Raw genomic sequence first — 19,763 nt, 5'->3', positions numbered from 1 at the left:
TCAACGGAGCTACGCCAGCGAAAGCTTCAGTTAAAACTTGGAAGCGAGAACACGCGCTGCATGCCGGCCGTGGAAGCCCACCTTGATTAGATAGATCCCCGGTCATGAGGATGGAAGGAATGAGGCTGCGAGCACGCTCGGCGCCATTGAAGGCAGCCCAGCCAAGTCTTCTAGATCCATCGAATCGACGGTGTCGATGTCGGTGCAGCAGGTCCGGACTCCAAAGGCTCCTTGTTCTCAATGCTCTCAGAAGGGACCGGGAGGGAGCCGACGACGCCGGACGCCGGACTGGACGGATTACTTCAGTCTAGTCACCCATTTACCACAAATCGTGAACAATAACAACAGAACAGCGGCAATCAGGAAAAGAGACTCTTTTGTCTTTTACCTCCTTCTAAACCCTAGGGCCCTAGGCTAGTCTCTCTTAAAAAAAGGACCTCTTTTCCTCCTCGTCGAGGCGATTCATTCCTGACTGAGATGATTCACAAGTAGCACATCGAACGGAACGCCGTCAGGAGGGAGCTGTTAGACAAGATCGGGCAGAATCGAATACATTTAGGTTGTCAATTGTACACGATGCACTTTGTCAAGATGTAGCTTTTTACGCATGCGCGTGGGAATATAAATATAGATTAAGGGGTCAAACTGACACCGGCACCTATTTGAGGTCAATCGATGGGGTATAGATAAGCAAGATGATAATAGCATACTTTGTAGTGTCACAAAGTCCCGACCCTTTTTGCATTGGATGAGATTGGAGACAGCGACCTCGATGACAGAGTGGCAAGCATCCAGCTTTGTGATGTGCATATCTAGGTTAGTAGGTACTGATCTCCATCTTTGGACAAAACATCCAAAAGCCATCGGTTTCTTGCCTTTTCTGTTATGTTTTGCCGCCTGAAGCTCTTTTTTGAACCCCGATTGCGCTGCGGTAAAGGGTATGTTCAACTACCCCTCAGAAACAGAGCCCAGCGCACAAGGTTCTTTCCCAGACATCTTCGCCACTGAAGGGCAGCTGGTCAACCACAGGAGAAAATTAGCCATTCATTCGCTGTCATTCATTAAAGTTCTATCGTCTCTCATCTCTCAACTGATCATGCTCTCTCTTCTTCCTCATCATTTTCCCTTCGATACTGTGCTCCTTGACCTCTTCCTCCTTCTTAACTTGTTTACGAAGCCGGAGCCGCCTGGGCAGAAATACCACCACTACCCTCGGTCTTCCTCTCACCCCTGCCACCGCCGCCGCCGCCCTCTTTATCCTTCTCCTTGTCCTTATCGCCACCACCACCGCGGCCCCTACCACCGCGTCTTCTACCACGACGATTCTTGTCTCCTTCGCCCTTCTCACCCTTTTCATTCTCTTTATTGTCCTTCTCACCCTTGTCCTGGGCCGAGGTTGGTCGGGTAGCGGCGGCCGAGCCGGCGCTACCTCTCTCGGCCTTGGGTGTGCTAACAGGGCGATCGGAACCACCTCCCCCCTGAGGGGCGGTTTCCTTTGGAACATCGCCCTTTGCGCCTCCCCTGGATTCACCCTTCTCGGCCTTCTCCTTGTCCTTGTCACCGCTGCCGCCGTCGCGTCCTCTACCTCTTCCTCTTCCTCTCCCCCCTCTTCTTTCCTCATCGCGCTTTTCTCTCGCAGGATCCTTTTCTGGTGCCTTCTCCTTCTCCTTTTCCTTCTCTGGCACCGCCTTCTCCTTCTCCACTGGCGCACTTGCCGCCGCAGTTTCGGGAGCAGCAATCTCCTTTTCCTTGTCCCTACCGCCACCTTCCTTCTTATCCTCCGATTTCCTCTCTAGAATCGTGACGCTCGCCCGCGCAATCGTCAGAGGACTCGCGGCTATGGCCCTCTTCAACGCCTGGGGGTCTGCAAATTCGACGTAGGCTAGGCCCTTCTTCCGAATATCGATCGAGTTGATGGCGCCAAAAGCTTGCATGGCCTCGCGTAGTGCTGAATCGGTGACGCCCTGTGTTTGGTGAGCGTGCTTGATGAATGCTTGAGTAGGACCGGTGGGGCCAGCAGGAGTAGATGGGGTGTTGGCGGCGTTAGGTTGAGCGTTCTCTTTAGTCTCGCCTCCGCGACCACGGCCCCTTTGCCTGCCTTCGGCGGCTGGCTGCTTGGGTGTGGTGGGCTTTTGCGAGGCTGATGATGCCAGCGGTTGGGCGACTACAGGCGTCGAAGGTGCTGAGGGTGCGGATGGCGGAGCCGCCTGGGTAGAATCCCTCTTCTTGAGGATCATTGTGGGCTTGACCGGTGGTTGTGATGCCGCGACTTCGGCAGGTTTTGCCTCCTTGGCGCCATCTGTTCCCTTCGACTTTGCCTCCTCTGTTGTTCCGCCTCGTCCTCTTCTTCCGCGCGTTCTTCCGGAGGCTGACTCTCGTCCCCTAGCAGAAGCCGAACGCAATGCAGCAGCCGAAGAATCGACAGCATTGGCTGGTGTCAAGGAACGTTCAGCGCTCGACGGCGCAGGGGCTGCTTCCCTCTCCTTCTTCTCTCTGGATGCAGTTTCCCTGGCAGCACTGGCGTTGGCACTGGCGGTAGCAGCAGCGCTGGCCTTTGCATCAGCTTCGGCCTTTGCTGCCTCCTGACGTGCCTTTCTATGAGCGTTGCCAGGGCTGAGACCTAAGTCACGTTGTAAGATGCGTGCCGCTGCGGCAATACCTGCCCGTCGGCTCTTGGGAATCTCTGTTGTTGCGTCACCTGAAGGAGTCGACTGAGTGGCGGACTGCGATGAGCTCTGCGCGGCCTTGGTCTGGGTGTCAGCCTTTGAGCTAGACCGCGCGTTCTCTTGGATCTGGCTGGCAATCGTATTGGCGGCCTTGGCGGCATCCGCTGCGGCACTTGATGCGCCCCTTTTCGTCAAAATCTTGACATTATCCCTCAGTTTCTCCGAAATCTTATCCGTCCTCTCCCCCTTGGCTTCTCTGGCGCGCTTCTTCAACTCCTCCAGAGTAATAGTCGCGGTGGCAGTCTTTGTCTTTCCTCCCTGGGATTCCTGTCGGGCATGTTGCTTGGCGCTCCTAGCAAGTGCAGCCTCCTTGGCTCTCTGTGCTTTCTTCTCCTTGAGATATTCGACAAGCGGTGTGGTGGTGACCTTTTCCGGCTTGCCTGTTGGTTCCTCAGCATTCGCTTCGCCGGCAGAATCTGTGTTCTTGTGGGCATCGGGGTTGGCGAGGCTCTCCAGAAAGGCCATGAATTCGGGCTCTTGATCAATGGTGCCTTGCCGGTTATCCAGCCGTTTCTTGTCGCTCGGAATCTTCTTGTGGATCGACAGCTCGACCGTAGGGGGCAGGATCAGGACCGGGTCGTTGTATGATTCCTTGGCGTCCTCCCACACGCCATTCTGTACGGCTTGTGAGAGCGATATAAGATCATCTTTCTTGATAACGTGAAAGTAGGCACGGGTGGGTCGAGATGGCCTTGAGGGACTGTGATAAATCATGATGTGAGTACGGGCAGCTGTTTGGTGAAAGGTTATCATCTATACTCACTGCTGGGAGCTCTTGCCAGGCCAGTATGAAAACCAGTCGACCTTTCCATGGCCCATCTTCCATTCATCGCCGAGGATCTTGAAGAATTCTTCTTCGGTTAGTAGTGGAGGGAGTCTGCGGACAACAACCTTTTCGCCCTCGGGCTGAGGCTTGGTCTTGGGTGTGTTCTGGGCGTCATTGGTTGTCTGGCCGGCAGCGGTGCCATTAGGCTTGCGCAAAAGCAGCTGGGGTGCCGCCATCATGATTGCTTTCCGAGGACCTGTGCGCCTCGAAAATAAATGTCAAGATAGATGTTGGTTGCGACGAGGAGAGGTGCTGATGTAGAAAATCACAGCCTCATGCTTCGGTCAAGGTGTTGGTGGAATAATGGTTCGTGTATCGACAGCTACTAAAAGTGTCGGTCGGAGGGAATATGTGTCGCGCACGTGTAGCAGTTGCTGGTTCAAGGCTGGCTCGAACTTGTGTTGGGATACGGGATGGTGGGTGGTAGACGGAACACGAGCTGTCGTGAAGTTGAGTTTGGTGAGAGGGCGCGGCTGGGGCTGGCGGTGTTGGATGGATTGGGTAACAAAGAGGAATGATGCGATTGCCGCGAATTGAAGTGGAAGAGTGGAGCTTGGTCTTTAAGGTACCGCGCAGCCTTATCGGATTTGATAAGAAATCCACATCCCAGGTGCCCCGCATTCCGGGGTTCCAGAACTTTAAAGGGAGAAGCACAGACCCACAGTGGCCGAGGGGGCAGCTCTCGGCGCCAATGTGCGCGCGTAATTTGACCTGCAGCGCAATCCATTCAGGGCACTCACCCACTGTCCGCGAACCGCAGTTGGCCCAGTCCCAGTTTCCCTGGTCACGGCTCGAGGGTCGAGGTCGATTCCATTTCAGCCCCATTAACGTCAACCATCCAGAACCCGCGCTCGGCACTCATCGTCATCCCCAAAACACTTTCGTCCCAACAACCAACAACACCCAACATACCCGACAGCAACTTTATAGCCTGGACCCTTGTGTTTGCCAGCAGGCCCGCCTCGACCACGACATCTTGCGAACCGCGGTTCGTCTTGCGACTTTATCGATTGCGCATCGGAGCTTACACAAACATCCCTTCGATTGACACTCGCCCGCTTCTCGTCGCCGGCCAACCCAACCCCTCGTCCCTGCGGACGGTATATCAACGAACTCGAATCCGATCAGATACAACGAAACATTTACCATGTCCACCATTCCCAAGCCGGGCCCGGCTAACCTTCGCCCCGGAGCGGGTTTAGATGAGTGGTTGGAGGAGGCGAAACAATGTCATTACCTTCCTGAGCCTGTCATGAAGCAGCTCTGCGAAATTGTCAAGGAAGTTCTTATGGAAGGTACTTGAGCACCAGCTACTAGTCAGGAACACGCGCACGCACACATACATCCCGTGTTCAAGGCGCACACACGACAAGGGAACTTGTCCAGCTGACTTGTGTCCCCACGTCATTCAGAATCGAACATCCAGCCTGTTGTTACGCCAGTTACCATCTGCGGTGATATTCACGGCCAGTTCTACGATCTCCTCGAACTCTTCCGTGTTGCCGGTGGCATGCCCGGCGAGACAAACGTCCAGGCGCCCAAGACAGCAACAACCGTCATCACATCCGAGGACATCGAGCCCCCGACAGAAATCACAGATCCAGACTTGAAGAAGAAGATAAAGAGCAGTACGGACACCGAGGGTGGGACTACGAGCGATAAGGACGCGGGCGAGGACACCCCAACATCCAGTGCCAACACGAGCTCTCAATCGGCCGACACCCGCTTCGTCTTCCTCGGAGACTTTGTGGATAGAGGGTACTTCAGTTTAGAGACATTCACCCTGCTCATGTGTCTAAAGGCAAAGTACGGAGATCCCCAACTTTTGTTTTGGCTCGATTCATGCTGCTAACGCTTTCGCCCCAACAGGTACCCAGATCGCATCGTTCTAGTGCGCGGAAACCACGAGTCCCGACAAATCACCCAGGTCTACGGTTTCTACGAGGAGTGTCAGCAAAAGTACGGCAACGCCTCCGTCTGGAAGGCTTGCTGTCAAGTGTTTGACTTCCTTGTTCTCGCCGCCATTGTGGACGGTACCGTTCTTTGCGTCCATGGCGGTCTCAGTCCTGAGATCCGCACGATTGACCAGATCCGCGTCGTTGCGCGTGCCCAGGAGATTCCTCATGAGGGTGCCTTCTGCGATCTTGTGTGGAGTGACCCAGAAGACGTCGACACATGGGCTGTCAGTCCACGTGGTGCTGGTTGGCTGTTCGGAGACAAGGTCGCGACGGAGTTCAACCATGTCAACGGTTTGACAACGATTGCAAGAGCGCATCAGCTGGTTAATGAGGGTTACAAGGTTTGTGACGTTTTTGTTGCTTGCCATTTTTGAGGATCAAGTCCAGCTAACCCGGGTTTGCCTGATAGTTCCATTTCGCCGAAAAGTCGGTCGTAACAGTATGGTCAGCACCCAACTACTGTTACCGTTGCGGTAACGTAGCCTCGATTATGACGGTGGATCGCGACCAAAACACGAAGTTCAGCATCTTCTCCGCCGTTCCAGACGACCAACGGCATATCCCCGCAGGACGTAGGGGCCTAGGCGATTACTTCCTGTGAGAAGGCGATGAAGGCCCATGAATTCGGAAGGGGATGGTGTTATGAGTACCTGATCAAGAGAGCATGTTCTCGCGTTATGGCGGGTGATGTTGGACAGGAATCGGCGGCAACAACTCCAACGATCCCTATTAATGTATGACATTGTCTCCGGGAATACTTGGCGTTTACGCGGCGTTTTACTACCCAGTTTTGTGTTTAAATTGTTTGAAACTGTCAGCAATCACATCGTTAATTGACCCATCAGCGCGGTTGTTCAATCGGAGGAGGGAAATCATTTCTCCCCATCAAAACGGGATCAAGACGAGAGCGAAATGGCGGACTGCGAAGACTAGTCAAGAGGAATCTAGATTATCATGAAGGGGTAACCTGGAACCATTGCGACAAAGAAAACAAGGCCATGGTCTGTGCGTGATCGTCTTTCCTCGACACACTGAACATAGGTTCTCCTCTCAGCAACACGACTCCCTATCACCAACAGTAACACCAAAATAGTCGAGCGATGCAGCTGAACACTGTGACGGCAGCAGTGAAACAGCATTGAGGCTCTGTCGGAAAACTTTATTCGGACCACAGTTGCAAAGCCGTTGGATTTGTGGAATCGACTATATGCATCTGACCTGACCTGCTATGCGTACCGTAAACCGTTCCTGAAGGGCCAAATAATCCAAGACTCGAAAAAGGAAAGGGTGAGAGCGCAAAAGGGAATTTGAGGGAAAATGGAACAGAGTGCACAACGAGAATGGAAATGGAAAAACGGCAAAAAGAACATACAACACCAGGGATTCGCTGGTCGTCACCGACCCAACTACTAGTCTGGCCCTCACTGGCTTATCTATGGGAGAGCGGACGGGATCCCGAGTTTTCCAGTGGGTATGGTCGTATGTGATTATCATGAGCTGTTGGAGGCATTAAGTAGGTATTTCTACGGCCGCTGCAGATGCCGGGTGAAGGAAGGACACTTTTGCGGCCCCCCCCCCTGATTTTTCGTTCTCAAGTCCATGGCCTTTTATTTCTTTTTAAATAACATTGTGGACCTTCGGCATTTATTTGTAGAAAACAGGACGGAAAAGGCTAAACAGTGTCGAAACCATGTTAGTCCTGCGTTACGTACATGATCGGGGGTTACTATATGATGGAGGACGAAAGGGAAAGAGAGAAACGGGTGTGCGGTGACGGGAACGCTAGGAAGACAATCTGTTCAGGGGATATCAAGCTGGGACTCAGGGGAGGGCGATTTGCGATGATGACAGGAAGAAAAGAAAAAGCGGATAAGCATGACGAAAGGCAAAAAAAATTAGAAACAGAAACAAGACATGACCAAATCGAAAGAAGCCGAATTGAACAACATGTGAAGCTACCCCATGAAACGTCACGAGCCACCTTCTCGTCTCCTCATCCAGGATAGCGTCGTGTTTGTGCCGTATCCCACTAGCATTCATGACAATCATACGACCTGCCGCCCGTAGTTCCAATGGCTCAAACTGATAGCTGCCATCCGACCCTCCAAAACACGTTTCTGATATATGCTTCAATTTTGTGCCTGTCGATATTGCATCATGGCATTGCCCTTGATGTTTACCGACGCCTCGCGTCTGGTGTCCGGTGATATCATTCGGCCCGCAACATCTTGGAGCTCGGCTGCTCTGTCTGCGATTCACTGCTCGTCGCGACTGATTCCCCGGTATCTCTTCTCCTTTTCGTGGTATCCGATTGCGCCAATATCGCGGATGCCATCATGAGTTCCATGCCGTTCCCATTGCCCTGGGGCAGGTAACTTGCTAGGGCAAATGGATTTCCTTGTCTCCGTCCAGTAGGAAACATCCCCCCCGTTTCCTGTTGGACTGCGTATCCATGGGCAATGGGAATGGACCCCACTGAATTTATTCCAGTGTATTGCCCTGTTTGAAGAGCGGGAAAGTGTGACGAACCGTTACAAGCACAGGAGTATTATCGCTGGGATAGAACAATAGAGTAACGGAGTAGTAGCCAAAAGGTACTGGTAGGTTGTGATAGCTATTGCTTGCTGAAGAACCAGGTATAACGAAGGCCGGGAGGCCTTCTTATATACTGGTCTTCAACCCCGTCCCGTGGTCCCGAAAGCCCGGGACATCGGGTCCGTCCCGTGGTCCCGTAAACTCGGGACCCCGGGTCCTATCTGATTGGTCAATCTATCTAGCTTACATGAGGCTCAACGATTGGATCGTAACAGAAAGCCCCCAGTGAGTTCAACCTGCCGATTCGACACTGTAGACATTAAGCCCGTTTGATAGTCTACCAGTGGGTTCAGAGTACTCTCTTCTCAGTTATGCCATTGTCGTGGCGTGCAACACCCATCATGTTATCAACGTGAACCAAATCGCTGATGGCAATCCTTCCGGTTCTTGCATTGGGTGGTTCTGCAGCCGGAATACCGCCTGTGACTTCACTCTCTGACCCTTCAATGTCTGACTCTTCAATGTCTGAATCCCCATCCTCGTCATATGGTTCGTCTTCATCCGATGATGTCTCTTCGCCTTCATCAGCAACATCGAACCTGTCCCCTGCCCATGCCTCGAAATCACCTACGTATGTAACCTTCCAGTGATTCATGAGAAATTCATTGAATTGTGTGGTCTTCCCCTGGTGCTCGAGAATGGCACCATAGGTGATGACGGCGTGGAAAAATGTTTGTGGGACATGCCCGTTCTCATGACGGCTTTGAAGGATCTGGAGAGAGCCCCGAACCAACTCTTCTGCTTCATCGTGTTTGGCCAGGTGGCTTAGAGTCTGCCCAAGAGAGACAGAAGCTGCTAAGGGTATCAGGGTGTTCATCGCCAAGCACCTCCTTGCGCAACTCAAGTACGTGGCGGAACTGGACTGCCGCTTCTATGTGCTTGTCTCGCCGCGCAAGGATCGTAGCAATCCGCCCTCGCACCTTTAGCACGTTAGGGTGGCGAGAGCCAAGCTCCTTGAGACTGTCAAAAAGGAGCTTTCGGTAGATTTCTTCACCCTCTTCCAACCTTTTTTGTTCTGCTAGTAAAGCTCCTAGGAGATTATAACCTTTCACTTGGTTGAAAATATCGACACCTTCCAGGTTCAGTGTTGTTGGCCTGGGCCCTAGCAGGTCCGTAATCTCCAGATCCTTCCCTTGTCCCGCCATAGCCTCGTAAATGAAAAGCCAAAGCGTATTTTGTGAGCCGGAACTATGCTTTTGCCCTTCTTCTTCAGGAAAGCAAGTCCGACGAGCTAAAAAAAAAAGCACGATATATGGCCTCTTGTTCCGCACATCTGTCGTCGAAGCCAAGGACTTTGGTAACTATACCCAAAAAGAATAGCATGTTGGAGGTGAAGGGGCAGGGGGGTGCGTTGAGGGTGAAGTGCATAATGCGACTAGCGTTGTCATTGAAAACCTCCGGTCCCAGTGCCTTCAGTTCATCATATAATGATAGCGCCTTTTCCTCTTCACAGGTTAGGTTTGCTGGATTCTGAAAGGTCTTTTCGACAGAGAGACCGTAGCTTTCAAGTGCGGCGATGTTATTGGCAACATTCATCAATACGCCAAGTAAGCTTGTGTACAACCGCGTAGCAGCACCTGCGATTTTGTTCTGAAATGGGTGATCCTTGTGGTAATACATTCTCAACTGTTGTAGGTCAGAAACTATAAGGACGGTCGCCGAGTGTCCCGGACAATATGCCTGTTCTGCCACCCTGAGTGCTGCTTCCAACAAAATCCGTGCCCTTTCAAACCGACCAGTTTCGATGTTGTACTTCCCAGCATAGGAAAACACCCGTATGAAACGCGGTGCAAGGCGGTTGTCGATATCTTCGAGATCGAGTAGGGTTAGGAGTGACTCGACATGTGGAGAAAGTTCACCACACATTGTCCAAGATTCGAAAGAAGGTTCAGGGTGATAGTCCGCCAGACATCCGATGAAAAACGTTTGAAAGGTTGATTTGAGGTTAAATTTCTCAAGCCACGCACGAGTATGTGACGAACCGTTATAAGCACAGGAGTATTATCGCTGGGATAGAATAATAGAGTAATAGAGTAGTAGCCGAAAGGTACTGGTAGATTGTGATAGTTATTGCTTGCTGAAGAGCCTTATAAACGAAGGTTGGGAGGCCTTCTGTTACGAACCATGAGCGAGGAACACGGGCCAACCAAGCCACCGGTACACAACAGCCACGCGTAAGCTAGGCAATGTAACCAGAGGCAGGAAAAGAGCTCTGGGCAGGCAAGGGCTCTGGGGAGTCGAGCCAGGCTCACCAGTCGAGCCAGACTCACGAATCGAGCCAGCTTGTAAACCACACGCTATGGAGTTCACGTCTACGTGGACATCCGGAAACAGATATCTCGCAGAGGGCGAGCAGGTATAAAGGGACTACGGGAGAACTCAGATTGTTAGATAGTTCGACAGTAGTCAATAGATCATTATCACCGAGACCAGTATTACGAGCATACTTGTTGTGAACCTTTTGGCTTCACCGAACAGCACTGATAGTTACTACCTTCAGCTATCTCATTTAGGCAGATCAGACTGCCGTTCGTCACATGTAATAAAAAGTATTTACCTTCTTTCGTTAGTTAAGTATTGATAAAGTTAGTTAGCTACTACTTTATTATTTTGTCACAGGGTTAGTCGTATGCTCGTGCAGGCTGCAGCCGCTTCTGAGACTGCTGCAGCCTGTCATGGGGCTGGCGCCCAGGGTATGTGCCTGGCTTGAAGCCTATATAAGCCAGGCCTGCCCTCCGGTTGGGTGCACTCTTGGGGTGCGCCGCACGAACCACATTTCTGACCTTGGCGTTTCTGGCACCTTCGATATCCGCACCTCTCTTGTGTATTTAGCTGCAAGCTCCATGCCATACTGGCACAGACTTCCCTTTTCCTCTTTCTCGAATATTACAACTTTCACCAATGCCTACCTGCGTGTATACCTCGTAGAACCCCTACACAGCCTGATTGGCCGAGTCCCAGCCTCACGCGGCTGGGACCCTACTTAAGACCAGTCCTCTGCACACAGCTGCGACCGTTCCCTTTTCTCCTTCGTGCAATTACGTATATCCACATCACACCCTACCCTTTGCCCGTAATAGTTAATTGCACATGTTAACTATTGCGTTCACAGCGCAAACCCCAAGATCCGTGGAGTCGTCGCGCGCTCAGTCAGCTGCGCGATCCACCTGTGCAGGAATCGCCTCGTCGAGTTGCAGATTCTAGCACCGCCAGTCAAGCTAGGTCGCGCCCTCGTGTCGCAGCGGTCTAGTCCTCGCACCTCCGCGCCTATCAAGCCGCAGCGGTCGTGCCCGTCTCTTCATTCAGTGAATAAGAGACTGTTCTCTTCATCCAGCGGATAAGAGACCTCCCTTTATTATACGTCGACGAGTTGTCGCCGTTTCCCTATGTCATTCGTCAACTTCAATGCCGACGACGGTAGCGATCACCCCTCTCACTCCAGCAGCAACGACAACGACATCGACCGTGGTCTGTCCAGCTCCGCCGCAGCACCTGAATTACCCGAGTTTGACGACGAGCTTCACGATCCCTTTGATCTCGGCGACCTTTTCGACGTTCTCACCGAGGATTACGTCGCTGACACTGACGTTAGTCGTGCTGCTCTGGTTGAGGCCGACCTCACCTGCGGCATAGAGCATTTTCTGAGTGGTCTCAACAACGACGAGAGACCTCATTTCGTTTCCCGCGACTATCTTGTCACCGCTGGCGAGATCGCTGGCGAGCCCGCCTTCCAATCCATCGTCGACCCCCTCGGTCGTATCTTTCTCTCTGTCCTCGAGGACAACGGCGATCTCGCAACTGATCTTCAGCGCTCTAAACACAAACTTGGTGTCGCCCGCCGTATCGCCGACGACCGTCAAGCCGACTTCGATACTCTCAACCTCGAACACATCGCGCTCAAGCAGGAACTCGAGGACCTCAAAGCAACCATATCCGCGGCCCCTACCGGCATCGTGGCTGGCGCCCCTCTGCCCAGACGTGTCATTGAGGACCCTCCCGCGTTCGATGGCAAGGAAAAGGATCCCGCTCGCCGCTGCGAGGCTTTCCGTGCTTGGAAGTTCCGCATTGTTACCGCCTGGCGCATTGATGCCCCCCATTATCAGACCGAGGATGTCAAGATCCTTCGCGCTGCCATGCTGCTGGGCCCGGAACTTCTCTCTAGCATCCAGGCGGACCTCGAGGCCATAATGATGGAACCCGATGAGGACAAATGACGCTGGAAGACCGGCGTCGACTTCATGAAGCATCTTAGCGATCGCTTTGACAACGTCGACCTAAAGTTCGACGCCTCTCGTCGCCTGGCGGATCTGTATCAGAGGAACATGCCGTTCACTGAATTTGAGGTCGAGCTGACCAAGCTCATGGACCGATGCAACTTCGACCCCGCTATGAAGCTTTACTACCTTCGTAACAAAATCAACAAGCGTCTTCGCGACGCCTTGGTTCACCGTGAACAACCCCCCCGGCAAAAGCGAGTTCGTCAAGTGGCTCGACCTTTGCCGTCTCGTGGCCCGCAATCTCGAGGACGCCGACCATCGCAACAAGTTAGCCAGTCACTTTTACAAAGCAGACACCAACAGTAACACCGGTAATGGCAGCGGCAACAGTGGCAACCAGATGGACCTCGACGCTGTCGGCCTTGCCGGCATCATTCACCAGGAGGTCCTTGACCAGCGTCAACGTGACGGCCAGTGCCGCCGTTGCGGTCAGCCCGGCCACATCGCTCGTGGCTGTATCAATTCCGTCAACTATGGTTCCAAGGGCCGCCAGGACGGAAAGGAGTCTAGAAAGAAGAACCGTGGTGGCCGCGGAGGTAATCGCGGAGGCGGCAACACCAGTGATCAGCAGGCCGAGGCCCGCGCCGCTACCGCCGCTCCTGCTACTGCAGCCGCCGCTCCCGCCGAGTACTACAACGAGCCGGGAAATGCCTACCCTCTGTGCCCAGTCGCGTACAGAGGCCTGACCGGTTACCAGCGTTGTGGAGACAAGTTTCAGACTCATCATCAGAGTCAGAGGATTTGGAAGAGGTACGGATCGAATCATTAGATAGTTCGTCTTCAAATTCAATACTCTTGTCTTCCTATGTTGTGGCCGGCTCGCGCAAATATCATTGTGTTTCATTCGTTGATAGCGGATGCTCCGCCTTTGCGTTCATTGACCGCTCTTTTGTCCATACGCATAACCTTCCCCGTTTTCGCTTACTTCGTCCCAAAAAGCTTGTTCTGGCTGACGGTATAGTCAAAGGCATCATCTCTGAAGGGGTGAGAGCCAAGTTCCGCGTTGGCTTTCACGAGGAAACGATAACCTTCTTGGTTCACGACATCTCCAAGAACCACCCCGTTATCTTGGGTTTCCCATGGATGCAGTTCCACAAGCCTACAATCGATTACGAGAAGTGCGGTGTGCGCTTCAACCACCCAGACTGCTGTAGCCGCTGTCTGCCTCACAATCTCACGAACGAGCAAATGACAGCGCCTCAAGCCCTCACCAGCCGAGTCTCTGTAGCCTCGGCTCGCCTACATGAGAAGGCCGCCCCCCAACCTTCTCTCCCACCTCTTCCTCCTCCCCCTAACACCCTCACTAGGGCTAGTCCTGACTTTACCTCTGGTAGAGGAAATCCCCAGACCCAGGAGAAGAAAAGTGAAGAGCTACCCCCTCGAGAACTTGAGGATCTCGAGCGAACCCAGGACCGTGAGCGCCCCCCTTAAAGCACTCGTAGCCAGCCGGGCCGGGACCAAGGTCCAGGGTATCTCCGGCACGGCCGCCCTCCTCGTCAAAACCAATAATCCCGCGCTTCACGAACTACACACCCGACTCAACGGCAAACATGTGTCCACGGACACGCGCCGCACTCTCATCCGCAAGTCTGCTGCGGTAGCCGGCGACTTCAACCCCAACGACATTCAGGAGCTCAACGCTGCCACGTTCAACTATATCTGCGAGAAGCGTGGGTTGCAGGCGTTTGTCACAAGTTATGCCCAGCCGGAGCGTCTGGCCGGTATTGCAGAGGCACGGGGCTTGGACCTGACCGAGGAGATGGTCAATAACATTCTGGAAGGAGAGGGAGAACAATACAAGGACAGTCTTCCCCCCGGCCTTCATAGTTTTATTGATAGTTTGGCCGGCAAGGCCGCCTCACAGGATGAACAAGACGCTGCCCTTATCGCCCGAACGATCATCCTTACAGAGAACTTTGACACCGACGCGCCCGTTTGCGAAGAGACAATCCGCCGCGTTCAGCTTGCTAAGATAACCGAGGAGGACGCCAGAAAGTTCCTCGACAAAGCAGACAGGCCCGACAAGACCGACGAGGAGACCAGGGCTATGCTACCGAGCGTTTATCACGATCAGATCGCCGCTTTCCAGCCGGGTCGCGCCAACGAGGTGCCTCCCAACCGTTCTTAGGACCACAAGATCGAGCTCCGCCCAGGAGAACACCCCCCCCAACGCTCACCCACGACCAATGTCGCCGCTCGAGGCCGTCGTCGTGAAGAAATGGATCGACGATAATCTCAGGAAGAAGTTTATCCGCCCTTCCCAATCCGAAGCCGCCTCGCCCATTCTACTGATCAAGAAGCCGGGCGGCGGGGTCCGTATTTGCGTGGACTACAGAGGAATCAACAACGTCACGACGAAGACACGGCACCCGTTGCAGCTTATCAAAGAGACCCTCGACGCCATCTGTAAGGCGAAGATTTTTACCAAGCTGGACGTCATTGCGGCGTTCAATAGGATCCGTGTGAAGGAAGGTCATGAGTGGCTTATTGCGTTTATCACGCGTTTCGGTCTCTTTGAGTCCCTGGTGTGTCCTTTCGGTTTACAGGGCGCGCCGGGGACTTTCCAGAACTACATTAACGACGTGCTACACGACATTCTCGATATTTACGCGACCGCTTACCTCGATGATATTTTGGTTTACTCTGAGAACGAGGAAGAGCATGTGAGCCACGTCAAAGAAGTCCTAAACCGTATGATTAAGGCCGGTCTGCAGATCGATATTGACAAGTGCAAGTTTCATACACAACGAACGAAATATCTGGGTTTAATCATCACCCCGGGCGGCATCGAGATGGACTCCCAGAAGGTGTCTGCCGTTATTTCATGGGAGGCCCCCGACTCCAAGAGAACATTGCAGCGATTTCTAGGCTTCGCTAATTTTTATCACCGTTTTATCAAGCACTTTTCCATAATTGCAGGCCCCCTCTATGAGTTAACCAAGAAGACGGAAGATTGGCACTGGAACAGCCAACACCAAAAGTCCTTCGAAACTCTCAAGAAGGCTTTCAGCAGCGGACCAGTCCTTCGTATTTATGATTGGGCCAAACGAACGGTCGTCGAGACGGACGCTTCCAACTGGGCTTGCGGCGGCACGCTGTCGCAATACGACGACGAAGGCATTCTGCGCCCAGTAGCGTATTTCAGTCAGCGACATTCGTCAGCGGAATGCAACTACGATATCTACGATAAAGAGTTGTTAGCCATCATCAAGGCGCTGGAGGAATGGGACCGGGAGCTTGCCGGAGCTCAGCAGCCGTTTGAAGTCCTTACTGATCACAAGGGGTTGAAGTCCTTTACGGTCAACAAACAGCTCACCCCCCGGCATATGCGATGGTCTCAATTCCTATCACGGTTCAACTTCACTATCCAGTACCGCCCGGGTTCGCTGCAGGTGCGCCCCGACGCCCTGAGTAGGAAGCCAGAGGACATACCCAAGGACGAAGCTGACGAGCGGCTGCTCGCAAGGAACAAAGTCCTTTTGGACCAGAACATCTTCGTAAATGGGGCTTTCGTCTTGTCGGAAGCAGGAAGGAATGAGGCCTTTGTCAGTTCAGCATGCATTTGCGAGCTGGAGGTAATGGACGAGAAGTCAACGGAGGACTTGGTCACGGAAAGCTACGAGAAATCGGTTCTTTTGCAAGACATTGTGGCTAGTCTGTCGGACCCGGGGAGGAAGGCCTGGTCCAAGGAAGTAAAAGAGCACATGAAGAAGGTTTCTTTCGCGGAGTGCAGGGCACTCCAGGGCCGGGCTTACTACCGCGGCGCCATCCTCCTCGACCCTAACGACACGGAGCTCCAGCTATAACTACTTCGCCGCGTTCACGACGCGCCGTCTGCGGGACACCCAGGCAGGGAGAAGACGTACTCGTTGCTTCTCCAGTCTTTCTACTGGCTGGGTATGTACAACTCGGTTAGGGTATACTGCAAGGCCTGCCTTCAGTACGCGAAGACTAAGCCGTCACGATACTCCCCTCATGGTTTGCTGAAACCGCTAGCCGTGCCGTTCGCGCCATGGAAGGATATCTCCGTGGATTACGCCACCTCGTTGACCATCTTCCTCCTACAACAAAAAGTCGTGGCGCCAAGTATTAGTGTTAACTCTTGGTTGCCCGCAAAATTCCTAACACCACCTAAATCGCCGTTTTCACGGTCGATATCCTAACATCCACAACACCAAAATGTCTACGCCTTTGCCCTCTCGGGCCCCCAAACCACCGCCGCCGGCTATAATACCGGTTACTCCTTTGCCGGACATCCTTTGCGTCCCGCCCCCGCCCTCCACGACGGCGCAGTCGGCCAAAAGAGCCCGGACTGCGGACGAGGAAGCCCGTCCTGCCCACGCTACCACCGCCACCCCTAATGCTTCTGGTTCCATTACAACCTTCGCTGAGACCCTCGTCTCTGAAGCTCTTGCTAAAGCGGAGGTCTACCGCTCTATCACCTCCGCCCTCGACTCTGAGTTAGCCCGCCTCTCCATCGTCTCTACAGCCCACGCCCGCGAAGCCGTTGCTATTGGAATTTACTGGCAGCGCTTCATCGCTAGGATCCAGAACTCGAACTTCTTTTCATGGACTTGCACGAGAAAGGCCTGGCGCCAGACACTCTGGCAACAGCACACTGACGGCGGTGGCGCCGCTGACAACCTTACGGGGTTTTTACAGAGTAGAGGGGTGAAGGTTGGCCATGGCCACGACATTGAGAGGGTTACGGTGGACTTGGACAGGCTAGTTCACCGTGCAAGGAGACGGGAGGAGGCCTTGCGGGAGGAGGAGAGCGAGAGCGAGAGCGGAGAGGAGTGATTTTGTCATTTCTCTTATCTTTTCCTTTGTTCTACAGGTCCCGTCATATACTAGCGGCTCGCTTACTGGGCGATTCGATTATAAGTGTTGGGCCGCGTTTACGCTATGGGCAACACATGATTTCCACTGGCAATAGGCCTCGGTTTGCCCTCGGATTAAAGGGTTTGGTGGACAGTTAGGGCACTGCTCCTATTTTTGTATGTTAGATTCACCGATGTGGCACGTCTCATGCCCTACGGGAGGCGGAAGTAGACGTTAAAAACAACAACAACAACAACAAAAAGCCCATCGGCGTCAAAAACCATCAATTCGACAGACGGGGTGTCAACTGTTCATCCACGCCTTGGCGGTTACTGTGCCCGTCCTGGCTTGCACAGTTGAGTGGGGCGAACGTCCTGACGGCCATTGAACAATGTAACGCGCCTTGGTGGACTGACCGACCTTGCAACGTTCGATGGCAGGGGACTGCAGCATACCACAGGCATAGCAAACAGGAGCTATTTGGATCCAGCAGCTTGCAGAAACGATATTTGGCACCTATCGATTGGTCAGACAAATACACCCTTGGAAATCTAGAACTTAGTTTTCCACGATACGATCACGGTCTCATCAATTGCATGGCCCTAGGACCTGGTATCTCGTGCGCACTTCACAGTAACGCGATTGTGAAAGAGACTGTACACTCTTGCCGTCAACCATACGATACCCCTCGACCAAATTGGTTTAAAGTCCTGCCCATTGAACGACTCTCTCCAAAGTCCCAACTCCTTGACTCAAGACACCACACAATTTCCCCCAGTGGTTCTGGCTTATTCACTCTCGCCCCCCCGATACCAAACCGACTCGGGTGTTGTTCCCGTAGTCACAACCATGAGTTCCAGCTCGCGAACCCCTCAAAGCCCCCAGAGCCCTAAGGGCAAAGCGACCTCGCCAGCACCCATAGCTGCCCCGACCCCCCTCAGCGCTGAGGCGCAAGACGCAGCTGGCATTCTTTCTGCAACCTATTGGACGGAGCAACCGGTAACTATCTCAGGTGTATTCCTATTCACAAAGTTGGCTTGCACTTGCTGATCCGTCCACACATGTTTGCAGCTTCCCGAAGAGGATGTCAACGATGGGGCGTCTAGCCTTGGCTCGTTCACCTCCACCACCGCTTCTCTAAGCTCAAGCATTTACCAGTACCGCAAAGTCCACGGGAGAACCTACCACGCCGATATTGGTAACGCCGAGTCATGGGAGCCCAATGATCAACGCCACGTTGATGCGATGGAAATTGGGTAAGCGTCTGCACAATCCTCTGGCAACATAGCCCTACCTTCGAGGGCAGAAGGCTGACCATCGAGGAAGGCATCACGCTGTTCTAGTACATATGGGAGGAAAGCTATATTTCTCTCCTCTCGAGCAAAAAAAGGTTCAGAAGGTACTTGACATTGCGACGGGGCTTGGCCTGTGGGCGGTGTAAGTCTTGTCCTTTGCGTTGTCTTCCGCTCGGATGGTTCACCTAACCGTATATTCATGATGTGTTCGGATTGCTTATTTATTAACGTTGTATACAGTGACTTCGCCGACGAGTTCCCTAATGCGGAAGTTATAGGCACAGATGTCACCCCCATTCAACCTTCTTGGGTCCCCCCGAACGTTCAGTTTGAGATTGAGGATTGCAATCAGCAATGGACCTGGCCCGCTAATACGTTCGATTTCATTAATTTGCGTGGTCTAATGGGCGTTGTTGATGATTGGAATGCTCTCTATCGTAACGCCTATCGAGTCGCTAAGCCCGGTGGTTATGTGGAGTGTTATACTACATCATCTCGATTCTTGTCTGATGACGGGTCGGTTAAAGAAGGTAGTTCTCTAGACCAGTGGGGTAGAGTCTTCCGGGAGGGTGGTAAAAAACTTGGAAGAACTTTTTCAGTATATGAAGAGGATCTCCAGCGGAAATGTATGGAGGCGGCTGGGTTTGTTGATATCGAGTTCAAGGATATCCAAGTCCCGATTGGTGTCTGGCACCCCGAAAAGGAAGAGGCAGAAAAGGGTCTTTGGTGGAAGCTAGCCGTTGAGGCGGACCTTGAAGGTAAGCTTGCTCGTGAACGAGCTCCCCTCCATTCCCAGCATCAATGAACATTCATTCAGTTGGTCCTAACAATACGCTCTAGGATGGATCAACTACATGTGGAATGCTGTCCTTGGTTGGAGTCCGGATGAAGTGAAGGCCTTTGCCCGTCACCTGAAAAGGGATTTGAATAACCCCAAAATCCACGGATACTTCATGGGGCGTGTTGCATGGGGCCGGAAGCCTGAATAAACATCGTCGCAGTTACAGCATCTAGCTGGAGCCACATTGACCGGTAAAGTAGATATGTTTGAGATTTTTGGGACAAGGCTGGCGAGATGCGTTGCAGTTTGGAGTTCACAGATCGCCGCCTTCTATTTGGGCAATGACAAGACTGCAGTGCATTTTCTATCAATACATCAGGTTTCCTTGATGTGTCGTCGTCTGCCACCCGGCTGATAATTCCCGTTAACCCAGTTAGCGACTTGCCTATAACAGTGACGCTGTCACACGAACATTTGCCCTATG

The 19,763-nt window shown here is 52.9% G+C and overlaps 8 protein-coding genes across 8 annotated transcripts; 6 read left to right on the top strand and 2 right to left on the bottom strand.

Moving 5' to 3' along the window:
- Window positions 1–782: 782 nt before the first annotated feature.
- SMAC4_08533 (uncharacterized protein) lies at window positions 783–4,178 on the bottom strand. Its single transcript, XM_066090813.1, has 2 exons — window positions 3,490–4,178; window positions 783–3,426 (listed from the first exon to the last, which is right to left on the bottom strand). The coding sequence occupies exons 1-2, from the start codon at window positions 3,729–3,731 to the stop codon at window positions 1,170–1,172; spliced, it is 2,499 nt and encodes an 832-aa protein (XP_065947103.1). The 5' UTR covers window positions 3,732–4,178; the 3' UTR covers window positions 783–1,169.
- Window positions 4,179–4,357: 179 nt separating this feature from the next.
- SMAC4_08534 (uncharacterized protein) lies at window positions 4,358–6,663 on the top strand. The gene is made up of 4 exons (XM_003345985.2): window positions 4,358–4,847; window positions 4,965–5,358; window positions 5,422–5,851; window positions 5,920–6,663. Exons 1-4 carry the CDS (start codon window positions 4,700–4,702, stop codon window positions 6,109–6,111), a joined length of 1,164 nt encoding a protein of 387 aa, XP_003346033.1. The 5' UTR covers window positions 4,358–4,699; the 3' UTR covers window positions 6,112–6,663.
- A 1,731-nt stretch (window positions 6,664–8,394) lies between these two features.
- SMAC4_09910 (uncharacterized protein) lies at window positions 8,395–9,971 on the bottom strand (the record flags this gene model as incomplete). The annotated part of the gene is made up of 2 exons (XM_003343236.2): window positions 8,933–9,971; window positions 8,395–8,877 (listed from the first exon to the last, which is right to left on the bottom strand). The coding sequence occupies exons 1-2, from the start codon at window positions 9,248–9,250 to the stop codon at window positions 8,395–8,397; spliced, it is 801 nt and encodes a 266-aa protein (XP_003343284.2). The 5' UTR covers window positions 9,251–9,971.
- Window positions 9,972–11,491: 1,520 nt separating this feature from the next.
- Window positions 11,492–12,319, top strand: SMAC4_09716 (uncharacterized protein; the record flags this gene model as incomplete). The annotated part of the gene is made up of 1 exon (XM_003342513.1): window positions 11,492–12,319. One exon carries the CDS (start codon window positions 11,492–11,494, stop codon window positions 12,317–12,319), a length of 828 nt encoding a protein of 275 aa, XP_003342561.1.
- Window positions 12,320–12,343: 24 nt separating this feature from the next.
- On the top strand, window positions 12,344–14,510 carry SMAC4_09715 (uncharacterized protein; the record flags this gene model as incomplete). Its single annotated transcript, XM_003342512.2, has 2 exons — window positions 12,344–13,113; window positions 13,690–14,510. The coding sequence occupies exons 1-2, from the start codon at window positions 12,723–12,725 to the stop codon at window positions 14,508–14,510; spliced, it is 1,212 nt and encodes a 403-aa protein (XP_003342560.2). The 5' UTR covers window positions 12,344–12,722.
- Window positions 14,511–14,568: 58 nt separating this feature from the next.
- Window positions 14,569–16,188, top strand: SMAC4_09714 (uncharacterized protein; the record flags this gene model as incomplete). The annotated part of the gene is made up of 1 exon (XM_066091004.1): window positions 14,569–16,188. One exon carries the CDS (start codon window positions 14,569–14,571, stop codon window positions 16,186–16,188), a length of 1,620 nt encoding a protein of 539 aa, XP_065947102.1.
- Window positions 16,189–16,561: 373 nt separating this feature from the next.
- SMAC4_13774 (uncharacterized protein) lies at window positions 16,562–17,182 on the top strand (the record flags this gene model as incomplete). The annotated part of the gene is made up of 1 exon (XM_066091610.1): window positions 16,562–17,182. The coding sequence occupies one exon, from the start codon at window positions 16,562–16,564 to the stop codon at window positions 17,180–17,182; it is 621 nt and encodes a 206-aa protein (XP_065947101.1).
- Window positions 17,183–17,947: 765 nt separating this feature from the next.
- SMAC4_10536 (uncharacterized protein) lies at window positions 17,948–19,670 on the top strand. The gene is made up of 5 exons (XM_066091039.1): window positions 17,948–18,202; window positions 18,275–18,459; window positions 18,530–18,640; window positions 18,739–19,256; window positions 19,339–19,670. Exons 1-5 carry the CDS (start codon window positions 18,053–18,055, stop codon window positions 19,485–19,487), a joined length of 1,113 nt encoding a protein of 370 aa, XP_065947100.1. The 5' UTR covers window positions 17,948–18,052; the 3' UTR covers window positions 19,488–19,670.
- The last annotated feature ends 93 nt before the right edge of the window (window positions 19,671–19,763 follow it).

Source organism: Sordaria macrospora, chromosome 5 (genome assembly GCF_033870435.1).
Source record: "Sordaria macrospora chromosome 5, complete sequence".
Lineage (NCBI taxonomy): Eukaryota > Fungi > Ascomycota > Sordariomycetes > Sordariales > Sordariaceae > Sordaria > Sordaria macrospora.
The sequence above is the reverse complement of the archived record's forward strand: the minus strand, read 5'-3'. Positions and strand labels throughout refer to the sequence as shown.